Source organism: Rhinopithecus roxellana, chromosome 5 (genome assembly GCF_007565055.1).
Source record: "Rhinopithecus roxellana isolate Shanxi Qingling chromosome 5, ASM756505v1, whole genome shotgun sequence".
NCBI lineage: Eukaryota > Metazoa > Chordata > Mammalia > Primates > Cercopithecidae > Rhinopithecus > Rhinopithecus roxellana.
Window position 1 is genome coordinate 74,579,167 of NC_044553.1, and position 12,420 is coordinate 74,591,586.

Below are 12,420 nucleotides of genomic sequence, written 5' to 3' on the forward strand. Positions count from 1 at the left end.
GGCCTGTGAAATTCTAAGAACCGAAAGGCTTCCATTTCCCTAGAGGCTAGAAAGAGTCTCCAATTCATTTTTTTGTTTCCAAGTAATTAACAAGATTGATTATCATTGTTATGTAGGAACACACCATGTACTGTCAGTTCCTGGTTTTTCCAGTTCTGGCAAGAGGGAGCTGTCGTTTTAAAATAAGCCTAGCTAGCCTACGTCTGGGGAGATAACAGCGCAGAAAAAGAAGGGCCCACTGGGGGCCGCCCATGTTCATTTGGCCATGGTATTGCAAGGCCACAATATTCAGTCACTGATTGACCCAGAGCGGGCCCTTGAGTAATCAGGGGAGTCTACTCTCGTTCCGCATCCACAACAGCTGTCCAAAGTCAAAAGCCAAGATGTTAAGGTTGGGATGGCCAGAAAAAGAGATCCTCTTCCTTTAAGGACTGGGATTGGTGGTGGTCTCTTTGCTTCCAGGTTACTAGACATTCATCGTGAGATCTCTGTGCTAGGATCTTATAGACGATTTTAGATTCTGCTCTACTTTTCAGCAGCTATCAGGCAAAAAGCCTGGCAAATACACCTTGTTTAAAATGCAGTTGCTCTTCTAATTTCACCTTTCATATTTTATGTATACACAGAGAAGAGGAGAATCCACAGTGCTCCCAAATTCTCAGTCAGGGATGGTGTTTTTAAGAATTTTTTTAACCCCCGGGGGCTAGCACATAGTAGCTGTTCAATAAACGTTTGCTCAATGAATCAGTTATTTACTGATGTCAAATATTCTATTTTGCAAGTATAATAAAAATAAGGCAAAACTCAGCAAGAATCTGTCACCACACTTTTTCCTTCTAAACCAGTAAAGATAACATTCTGTTTAGAGTTCAGATTTGATTTTGTCTTTAAAATGTCAGGCAAGCATCAATAAGGGCCAGAACTGGGCAGAATTTTCAAGATTGCAGGTGTAGATATTTCCTAGGCTGCTATAATTGCCCATGAGAGAGAGAGAGACTGTGTGTGTGTGTGTGTGTGTGTGTGTGTGTGTGTGTGTGTGTGTGTGTTTGCATGTGTGTATGCGTATGTGTTGGGGTGGGGCTACTGTTCAATCCTAAATGACCTAATTTCTGTCGTGATCAATAGAAGGGAGAAATTCCAGCATAGCAGTCCTTTGCTGTTCTTTCCTGTGAACCAAACTTGGGTAATTTCCCGACACTGGGCTGAATAAAGTCTATGGCAGTGTGCTAAGCCACCCCAATTACTTGAAAACGGTGTGGCAAACCTCATCCCTTTTACAGATTTCCTCGAGTGCCTATCTCTCCCCTCTCCCAGCTTGCTAGCCTGCATTCATCACATCTGACTTCTTCCAACGGAGGCTCCATGTCTTTGCTGAGCAACATGGTTTCAAAAGATGAACTGGGGCTGAGAATAGAATACGGAGTTCAAAACCTTGTGGTATTGCCTTGTCAAAGAAGACGCATTCAGCTGCTTTTCACACAAGCATGGGTTACCATCACACTACCTGAAACAATGAGCTATTTATTGTCATCTAAATGTATGAATAATAGAGTTTGGCTGAGGTCTCTCCCGCTAGAAGCAGAGACCATGAATAGACACAGCATTGATGGAAGCTCTCATGCAAGGCACTGACAGTGGCATGGTGCTTGAGTCTTGGTGTGCGTATGTAGGAGGTAGATGGTATCCTTCACAACACAGGCCTATAGGGCCTAACATTTCCCTCTGGTCTGGTCATTTTCACTTACTCCTTTTGCAGCTGGGAGGGCTTATTAAAGTTAACCCTAACTTATATTGACTGGGACTTCTTTTAACAGATTTTTTTTTTTTTTGAGATGGAGTCTCGCTCTGTCACCCAGGCTCCCAGGCTGCAGTGCAGTGGCACGATCACGGCTCACGGTAACCTCCGCCTCCCAGGTTCAAACAATTCTCCTGCCTCAGCCTCCTGAGTAGCTGGGACTACAGGCACCCACCATCACTTCTGGCTAATTTTTGCTTTTTAGTAGAGATGGGGTTTCGCCATGTTGGACAGACTGGTCTTGAACTCCTGACCTCAAATGATTCACCTGCCTTGGCCTCCTGAAGTGCTGGGATTATAGGCGTGAGCCAAAGCGTCTACCCTCTTTTAAAAGAATATTAAAAAGCAAGGTTCTTCTATTATGTAATGGGGTTGTTTGATAAATAACATATTTGGTAAGGTCAGTAAATAGATTCTTTCCTCGATTCCTGCTTTTAACTTAATGATTTATAAGGGACACATCATTTCCTTATAATGATTTATAAGGAAAATAATGATTTATAAGTCCACTGGAAATATTTACTGAATCTGACAAAATAATAAAAATACTTTTACTTAAATTTATTTGCCACCTCAAAATATTATTCTAAAAATGTCTCTTTGATATTTCAAAATACTTTAAAGAACAAAATAAAATGACCAACTCAAAGAGAAACCCCTCTGTCACGGGCTAAATGGTCTCCCCCAAATTTCACATGTGGAAGCCCTAACCCCCAGTATCCCAGAATGTTTCTGTATTTGGAGAAAGGAGCTGTAAAGAGGTGACCAAGTTAAACTGAGTTGTTGGGGTCATGTCCTTAAAGAGGAGGAAATCTGGTCACAGAGAGAGATACCAAGGATACGTGCACACAAAGAAAAGACCACGTGGGGACATGGCAAAGCAGCGGCCATCTGCAAGCCGGGAAGGGAAGCCTCCGAAGAAACCAAATCTGCCCACACCTCGATCTTGGACTCGGAGCTTCCAGAACTGTGAGAAAATAAATTTCTGATGTTTATGTCACCCAAGCTGTGGTGCTTTGTTATGGCAGCCCCAGCAAAGTAATATCCTCTCTTACTGCAACGGAAGTTCCTCCCATTAGAAATACGCTGCATAAACACGGGCGTTTTGTCTGTCTGGTTCATGATAGGCCCTCGGTAATTATCAGTTGAATGCTTTTGAAATGGAATTTACTAACTCAAAAATGTCAATGAATTATTGGTGGGTAATTATCATCTCATCTTAATAGATCAGACATGGTTTTGCAGCTTAGCCAACGATTCTCTGCCAAGGCCTGAAATAGCAGAATCTTCGTGAGCGGTAAATCTATGTGGTCTGTGCGGCTGCCTCAGCTAGAGGAAGGCCATCTGCTGCCATAATCGTTTCATCAAGACATCCCCTCTCTCTCGTTCCTCACCCTGTCTTCTTTGAGCCAACTCACCTTCACTACATGACAGGAAGAAAAAAATACGTATTTATTTCTCAGTGTTTCCTCTCGGCTTCTCAGACACTACATTTTCAGGGTTTTCTCATCCTCTTGGCTGCTCCTCATGTCTTTTGTTGGTGCCTTTTCCTCAGTGACTCCCTTAAATATGCTGGCGGTCCTCAGGGCTCTGGCCTGGCTATGCTTCTCTTCTTGCTCCAGACCAGCCGCCGGAGTCACCTCATGTACCCCCAGAGCTTCAGCCACCCTCTGTGCACTCCCTCTGCAGCTCAGAGAGCTCTCCTGAGATGTGCTGCCACGCAGTCAACTCCCTACTTGGCACTGCCATTTGGGGGCCTCGGGGCTCCTTAAACTTGACAGAACCCAGACTCATGGCCGGCCTCCTCAGATCTGCTCTACCTCCTGCACTCCTTAGAGGAAAACATGGGCTGAACTGATATCGAATTCATGGCTGTCATTTGTCCTCTGACAGATAGGTCCCCTGGCTTCAAACACTTCTCACACCCACTGCATCAACATTAACTGAAGCCAGCACAGGCTTGGGCTTTGATTACCGCATAAACTCTCCGCCTTGCCTCAGGACTTATTTCTGTTCCAATCAGTTCTTCTTACTGAAACTGGGGTGTTTTCTAAGATACGAATCGTACCGTGTTGGCCCTTTGCCTAACACTCTCCAGTGGTTTCCACTACTCTTGGCTCTACGGTGACCTCCTGTAACAAAATGGGTAGGAGCACAGCCTCAGGAGCCCAACGCTCTCTCGATGCCTGGCTGTACCACTGACTATCCACACGATGCTGAGGATGCCACCCAATCTCTTTATGCCTCCACTTCCTTGCCCGTAACTGGCAGGCAATAATGAAAGGGCGTGATCTGAGGATCACGTGAGTTGATCTGCGGGAAGCATTCAGAATAAAGCCTGGCAGAGTGCATGGGCATGAATTTCTCTTACTAATAGAAACGGTAGCATCAAGTTCAATTCCTCACTGCTTCTGCCTCATTCTTACCACATCCCCCAGGCACTCTGTGCTTCAGTCATACCCAGTCTCCTACTCCGCAGCATGCCATGCTCTCCTCTCGGACACACAAACATCCCTGGCATTCTTCCCCAACAACGTGGCTGATCAGCTTTTACTCATCCCTCAGGTCACCACTGCTTCTGAGGGACCTTCCTAATCCCCTAGGTAGGCTCAGGTGCCCTTTTCCGCGTGCTCCCAAACCCCCTACACAATGATGACCTTTGACTTGTCTGTGACTTGCCCATGTCCCTCTTCTCTACACCGCCCCCCATCCCCCCATTCCCAGGTTGCTCTTCCCCACACTCAGAAAGTCGTACTCTGAGTCCTGCCAGCCCTCCGGTCAAGGACACCACTGAAAGAAAGGGATGGGGAAAAGATGTAGCGAGGCGGCCCCAACCATCGTCACCGCCAGGAGCTTCATTCACACCTCCCAGCAGAGGGCAGCTCAGTTTGCCTCAGTCGCGCACGGAAAGGACTCTGATTATACAGTATTCTGCCATGTCTCTTCCTTCCATAGGTACATTTATAAATTTATAAATTACACAGAACTTTATTAGGAACCACAGGCATCTGGTGATGTTCCATGCAGACCAATGAGGCTGGAATTCCACACACGAACACCAGTGCCCACATATCCATGTCTCTGAAGTTGGCTACCTGTGCTCACAGGAGATCCCTTGGTCGTAATCATTGTGCTGCTACCAGTTACGCACATTCTTCCACGCTTTCCCTACAAGCCCACCAAGATGAGGATACAGTGACAGAGACTCCATCCGTGGTCTGCTTATCCTTAACTTAGCTGCACTACAGGCGGAAGAGAGCAGCACCACACTGCCTCCCCAAGGCCAGTTACCTTCTCCAGGTCTGGTTCCTCCAAGCCCAGCGCTAACTCATTGTTGTCCATCACAGAGGACGCTGCCACATCCAGCGGGGTGGATCCCCTCATCGACGGGGAGGCTGAGGGAGGACGGGAGAATTAGCAAGAAAGGGACAGAGGAAGACACTCGGCACTGAGCTGAGACTGCAGTGCACATAAGCGGACAGGAGAGGGCAGCAAACACATTGAAACCTGGTTTACACGCCCGTTCTCCAACCCGACAGTCCACTTGAGTTAAGAACAGCTCTATTAGCTAGCCTTTCTCCCCACATTCATTACCATGAATACGAATTAGTAGAAAATCGGTTCACACTACCAGCCCGGACCATGTATTTCCAAGTGCTTTTCTAACACAAAACTTCTTGAGGCCCCCATATCAGATGCCACTTGACCAACAAAGCCCAGTGGAACTTGGGTATTTCTGGGGCTACCACCTAGAGTTTAAAAATAGCATCAAACAGCATTAGCGCATATAGTTTCACCAGGTCACCAATGTTGTTTTTGACTTGTTTGTTTGGTTCTCAGGCTAGAATTAAGAAAAACTTCAGGTGACATTTTACAAAAAGGTTAGTAACCTGAGGTTGCATTTGAGAAATAAAAACCCCTGAAACTTCAGTTTTCAAGTGTAAGTATCTGTGTATGCCACAAATTCATTTCGTTTATATCCAGAACAATGAGTAAGACATATGCATTGACTTGTTTTTCTAGTGGTGGTGGTGCATTTACACTGTTTATCCACGATTGCTCTTGGCCAGTTTGCCTCCCTGCTAAGGAAAGCATTTGTTGGGAGGCTGATGGACAGGTATGCAGCCTTGCAGCCAGTCTGCCAAGACGAGATCGGATCCATGACCTTGGTCTCATCAGCACTGCTCCCTGGTCAGTTGAGTGGGCTGGGAAGAGCTGTGCCCCCAGACTACATCTGCAATCCCAGGGGCATTTTGTAAACCACGGGCCACTGGTCCTAAGAGAGATGAGGTAAAACTGTATGACTATGCCAACACTAATCTGTCACCAATGTTGGCTGGTAGCAACATCTCTACTTATGTTGGAGAACGTCGTTGTGGCATCGTTACTTCAGTTGTTGTGGCATCGTTACTTCAGTTGTTTTAAGTCAGGCAGGGTCTCTTCTAGTATTTACAAATATCACAGCATGCATGTGGCTTCTTTCCCTGTATTTTCTAAGTGGTCAAAGGCAGAGTGTAACCTTCAAGTTTGGATGTGGAAATTACAAGAAGACTTACACACCTAGGCCAACACTGCTATTCTCCAGAAGATAACTCAGATGCTCAAACATGGCCTTCTGATTTTGCCGGCTAATTCGACAGAAATAGCAAAGGAAACGGCAGCAGCTAGCAACCATCTTTGGAAACGCAATCTGTAGGGAGAAGCACAAAGTGTCAGAGAAAAGAATCTATCATGAAGTCTTTCTGAAAACTCTGACCTCAGAGTCTTAAATGGATAAAGTATCGTAAGCTGTGAACACTTGGAACAATGAACTTTCTCCTTCCTTTTTTTTTTTTCTCAAGACTGATTCATAGGAGAGACAGAGAGTGGACACCCAAGAAGAAGCTCCCCAAAATACTGAATGATAGTTATAGTTCCTGAAATACCTTTCCTCCAAGAGAAACAGATGTCAAACAAGAATCCGTCATCCTCAGAAGTCACATGAAATTGCATGACCTTTTTCTACCAGGCTATTGTTGTTTCCAAGTAGGAAGGGAGTGGACAGAATTCAGAGAGAGAGAGGAGAGAAAGAGAGAGGAGAGAGAGGAGAGAGAGAGAGAGAAGAGAGAGAGAGAGAAGAGAGAGAGGGAGAGAGAGAGGAGACAGAGGAGAGAGACAGAGGAGACAGAGGAGAGAGAGAGAGAGAGAAAAGAGAGGAGAGAGAGAGAGGAGAGAGGAGAGAGAGGGAAAGAGAGGAGAGAGAGGAGAGAGGAGAGAGAGAAGACAGAGATGGAGAGAGAGACAGAGGAGAGAGAGAGACAGGAGAGAGGAGAGAGAGAGACAGGAGAGAGGAGAGAGAGAGAGAGAGAGAGAGAGAGAGACAGGAGCCAGAGAGGAGAGAGAGGAGAGACAGAGAGGAGAGAGAAAGGACAGAGACAGGAGAGAGACAAAGGAGAGAGAGGAGAGAGAGAGAAGAGATAGAAGAGAGAGAGAGAGGAGAGAGAGACAAAGGAGAGAGACAGAGGAGAGAGACAGAGGAGAGAAAGAGAGAGAGGAGAGAGACAGACAGATAGACACAGGTGATCGTAGACACACAAGGCCCACCAGTATATCAAAACCCAAGTGCCCTGGGTCAAGGCTGGCCTCTACCATTGTGCGAGTCTGAAAGGCATCACTCTCTGAGTCTTCCCTGACTACTTTTGTCATTGATAATTGCTCTTCTAAGGGATTCCACAGCACTTGTCATTTGTTCATGCAGTCTAGCATAAAGATGCCATCTTACATTCCTGTTGACTGTGCTTGGCTTTTCTGCTTAACAAAGTAACCAGTATCTCTTGGTTGGGCCAAATCTTATTTTTGATCCTACAAAGCTCAATAAATGGTGGCAGTGTTAACCTTGCTCAGGATCCTAAGACGACCTTGATTTTCTCCTTTAATATTACAGAGGATGCTCTAAGAAATAAGATTCAGAAACATAATCTATCTGCTGGCTAAGGCATCCAGACATGTGCTCAGGGATCTTCTGGAGAGATTTCACTTTCCCAAGAAATCAGAAGGAAGCCCATGAGGAACATGACCCTGGCTTCTGTTCCTTCTACACACCCGCCCCCCTCCCCAGTAGCGCTGATGAAACTGCACCAGAAATCACCCTTCCTAGGACCCTGGCATTCTAGAATTTCCGACATTTGAAGCCATACCCTATCCACTGCCTGTGGAAGCAGTTTAACTGTGAGGAGGACCCCAGCCCGGCTGGGATAAATGTCCAGTTGTGTCCTATCCCCACTCCTCTCCCTTTAGCAACAGGAGATCCCCCTGATGCAGCCTCCTTATGGGGGAGCTGGCAAGGAAACCTGGCTTCTTCAGGAGCCCGGTTGACAGAGGAAACACAGTGTTTCTGGGGAAACACTGCCAGGATCACTACTGAGATCTTGTTCTCCTTTAGCACAGCCTTCTCCTGACTCAGCACAAGGCACACCAGGCTCCTAAGTGGCAGTCAGAGCTATTCCATCTTGGAAAGCGCAGGGTTGCAGAATACGGGAAGTAAACTTAGCAACTGAAGAGCCCAGTGGGATTAATGAAGACAGTCTCCAAGCTTCAAGAGCTCTTACACAATGGGATTCCATCCAGCAGCATTATCCCATCGCTTGGCTCCTTCTTGGCACTGTGCATGTCCCTACCTCTCCCTGGAAGAGAAACCGAGGCAAAGGGACACCAGCCATGTGGCTCTGAACAAGTCACCTCATGTGCTCCTGCCGCAAGGGACAAGTCCTGGCTAGGTTCTCCTTTTAGCATTACCTGAGATTTCTCTGTACTCAACACGTTCACCATCACCTCCATCACCGTCTCGTGCATGCCCAGGACTCTCATGAGGTTGGGATGCTGGTAAAACACCTTGTTGTTCATTATGTCTCTAGGGTAAGGATCAGAGAGAGTCTTCAGCACCTGTTTATTTATAGGCTAGGAAAATTCAGGGATGAGAACACACAAACACATGAGGGTGTGAAGTAATATGAAAGTGACAGGCTGAACAAAATAATAAGAAGGCCCTAGGTCAGGTGGAATATATGTGCAGGGCTATTCTAGCTGACAGAAATATTCTGTGCTCCTCTACTTCTAAGTACTTGCTCTTTCTCTTTGAAACATTTCTTTCTAATGACCTATTAAACATCCCTTGTTTTTCTTTTCTTGTAATAATTTTAGATACCAAAGAAGCTTTTGGACAATAGGCTTTAAAAACTCACGACATTAACATGTAAGAACAATTATATCTTTAAGTCATCCAATATACACTCACAGAGTACAGTTGCAGGCAAGTCAAAATACAGAAAGAGCCTGGTAATTTGCTGTGTACTCCCTTGCTGGATGGTTACTTTCTGGCTGGCCCATTCCCCTTCTCTTGAGGGTTGCAGGGAACACCACCTGCAACTGCCAGTTTTTACTTCTGCTATGTCTACTACGAAGGCTGGGGGAGATAATAATTCTCTAACTGTATTCTATTCCCATAAAAGTCTCTTCATTTATATAAGATCTCTCTTTGAAAATGAGTTTGACAAATGCATGCATTTTCCCCCCATGGATCCTGAATGTCCCTTTCCTGCACCTTGGTGATGCTCCTTTGGTTTGCTGGCTCAAGGGTGGTAGGATGAAAAGTTAGGTGGGAGGAGGCCTGTAGGTCTGGTTCTTGATTCTAATAAAGTAAAACTGTAGGCTGGTTAGTGAATCTTTTTGGACCTTGGTATTCTCAACTGCAAAATAGAAGTGCTACAGTACATAATTAAAGGAAATCCATTTGACGTCTAAAATGCTATGAATTTGTTTGACTACATGGCTTCTAAGGGAGAGCCATGAGCTACCGTTAAGGGGAAAGTTATCTCAATGAAGTAACAAAAATGACTCTAGGCTAGTCCTGAGAAAAGGGAGAGATGAAGTGGCAGTTTTTCAGAGCACTCAGATAATTTCTGTCTTGGGTTGAACACACTGTCCCTTCCTCCAAATGGGCTCCCTGGGGCTATTTTCAAAAGATTAAAACCCAATAACTGCTTTTCTCCAAGACTCCTCCACACTTCAGTCAGCAATGTCTTTCGCTGCGAGTAGTCGGGTCTCTCAGGGTACAAAGGCTACGACCCCAGGAGGAGTGAGACGGGAATCAGGTCACACAAAGATTTAATATGATTTGATTCCACTACATCCGTATATCAAGGTAAGTCAGTTTTCCCACTGAAAGCTCTCTAGAGAGAATGGCATGGAACTGTGAGCCACCTACCCCAGCCCGTTGATCATGAGCAACTCCTCTTCCTTGCCCATCCTGACACTGAGGAGGGAGCGGATCTGGCCCAGGGCAGCCAGCAGGTTGATGGTGTCGCTTACAGAGGCATGGCTGATGGTGTAGGTCTTCCGCAGCGCCTGCAGCAGCTCCCCGATGCTGTCATACTGCCTCCGGAGGAGGTTGAACATCATTCGGACCAGCTCTGCATCCTGGATCTGGTCCTCCTGGGCCCAGCAGATCATCGTCTGTGAGATGAGCTCCTTCAATGTTGCTGGAAGGACAACAGGAGGGACCCGGACTGTGGCTGTCATGGCTCAGGGAGAGCTGGGTGTTTCAGCCACTTCATGCAAATAGAAGACACGTCATTGGATGAGGTTACAAAATTCTTATTACAGGCAATGTGCAGTGGCTCATGCCTATAATCCTAGCAATTTGGGAGGCTGAGGCTGAAGGACTGCTTGAGCCTAGGAGTTTGAGACCAGCCTGGGCAACAAAGGGAGACCCTGTTGCTTTAAAAAAAAAAAAAAAAGCTGGGTGCGGTTGCGCACGCCTGTAGTCAGCTGCTCGGGAGGCTGAGGTGGGAGGACTGCTCGAGCCTTGGAGGTTGAGGGTGCAGTAAGCCATGACTGCATCACTGCACTGCAGCCTGGGCACCAGAGTGAGACTCTGTCTCAAAAAAACAAACAAACAAAAAAAATTGTATTTTAAGGGTTGGGTATGACATGCACAGAAGTAGAATATATCATCAAAAGACAAATAAATCGGCTATATAATAATAAAAGAATATCCCAATTATGAGTTGAGGGTGTTAACCATTCTGTTTTGATTAAACAATATCTGCATCCATGCTGGGCTGAGAGAACAGCGCTAAAGGCTTTACAATGGGACATCTGACCATCACCCTAGAGTCTGAACAGGTTTTTTGCACTATATCTTTGGCAAGAGTCAGCTGACACTGCATCTTGGACTCCTTTCATAAGCATCAAGAGAATAAAAACCACAATGCCTTTGAATTCAGAATTTATTGGGGCTCATACTGGTTTTACAGAAATTTTACTGTCTATACAAGTAAAGGGAAAGATCACTGAACTGGGACTCAGAACAGCTGTGGAACCTTCAGAGGTCAGACTAAAAAGCCCCTGCAAATTGCTGATTGGCACTGGCGTAGGAGGTAAAGGAGGAAGGGGACCTGCTGGAATGGCTGGGAAAGCACTGCTCACCCCTTCCCATACCATCCACACTTCCAGAAGACGACAGAGGTGAGACATGCTGCTGTTAAATCACAAATGCATCCTACTCTGGCACTGCATATCACAGTCCTACAAGGTATGGATGGCAGGAAGATCCTTAATTCAGGCCAGGCAGAGCCAAGGGGACAATGAAGGTCACTCAGTCAATCAATGAAAGAAAGGGGAGTAAACAGATCAGTGCTGCTGGTAGCCCATGCCATCTTTAATAGTCGAGGTTTCTACTCCGTATCACTATAGATGGCAGATGTCTGCTCTATATACAGTCTTGGCTCATCGTAAGGATATAAAAATAGAACTCAGTTACCAAGCTTTAAAAGAGCCCTAGATGTAAAGGATTAATTTAACTTACTGCTGTGTCTATCAACCCTGTGGGTGTGTTAGATTCAGATAGGAGACATAAACTGAAAACCTTAAAAAAGGACACCCAAGTCAGAGAGAAGCGCAGTTAAAAGACGTTCTTAAGAGATCTCACTAGGCAGGGACTGCCCGCTAATACCTGTCAGATTAGATAATATCTGTATCCTCTAGGGGCAAAGTTATTGAAGGGCTATGCTGGGCTCCTTGTCAGAAGCCTGTTTCCTCAGAGTCCACATATAAAAGTTCCCGCATCTTCTAGTTAATTCACATGTATAGATTTTGGAGGAGAAACCCTAATTTTATTGTCTGTCATATTATTTTAAAAATCTAGGCCAGGCACGGTGGCTCACGCCTGTAATCCCAGCACTTTGGAAGGCCAAGGTGGGCGGATCATGAGGTCAGGAGATCGAGACCATCCTGGCTAACACGGTGAAATTCCGTCTCCACCAAAAATACAAAAAATTAGGTGGGTGTGGTGGCGGGCGCCTGTAGTCCCAGCTACTCGGGAGGCTGAGGCAGGAGAATGGTGTGAACCTGGGAGACGGAGCTTGCAGTGAGCCGAGATCGCGCCACTGCACTCCAGCCTGGGCGACAAAGAGAGACTCCATCTCAAAAAACAACAACAACAACAACAACAAAAAAACAACAAAAAAAACAACAGCTAGTAACAATAGATTTGCACAGAAAAAAACAAACGAATAGTAAATGAGAGCACAAAAGAAATAATTTAAATTTGCTCTTTTCTTCATGGTATTAGGATGATAGTGCCTGGC

At 45.8% G+C, this 12,420-nt stretch overlaps 1 protein-coding gene across 2 annotated transcripts in view; it reads right to left on the minus strand.

The window, feature by feature from the left end:
• The window catches only part of RYR3 (ryanodine receptor 3), a 407,410-nt gene that overhangs the window by 172,430 nt on the left and 222,560 nt on the right, over positions 1–12,420 (minus strand). For both annotated transcript variants that reach the window (XM_030930996.1, XM_030930995.1), the window contains exons 38-41: positions 10,038–10,311; positions 8,570–8,684; positions 6,356–6,485; positions 5,087–5,190 (exon numbers count right to left, since the gene is read on the minus strand). In XM_030930996.1, the coding sequence (XP_030786856.1) occupies positions 5,087–5,190; positions 6,356–6,485; positions 8,570–8,684; positions 10,038–10,311 (623 nt within the window). The remainder of the gene's footprint in view (positions 1–5,086; positions 5,191–6,355; positions 6,486–8,569; positions 8,685–10,037; positions 10,312–12,420) is intronic.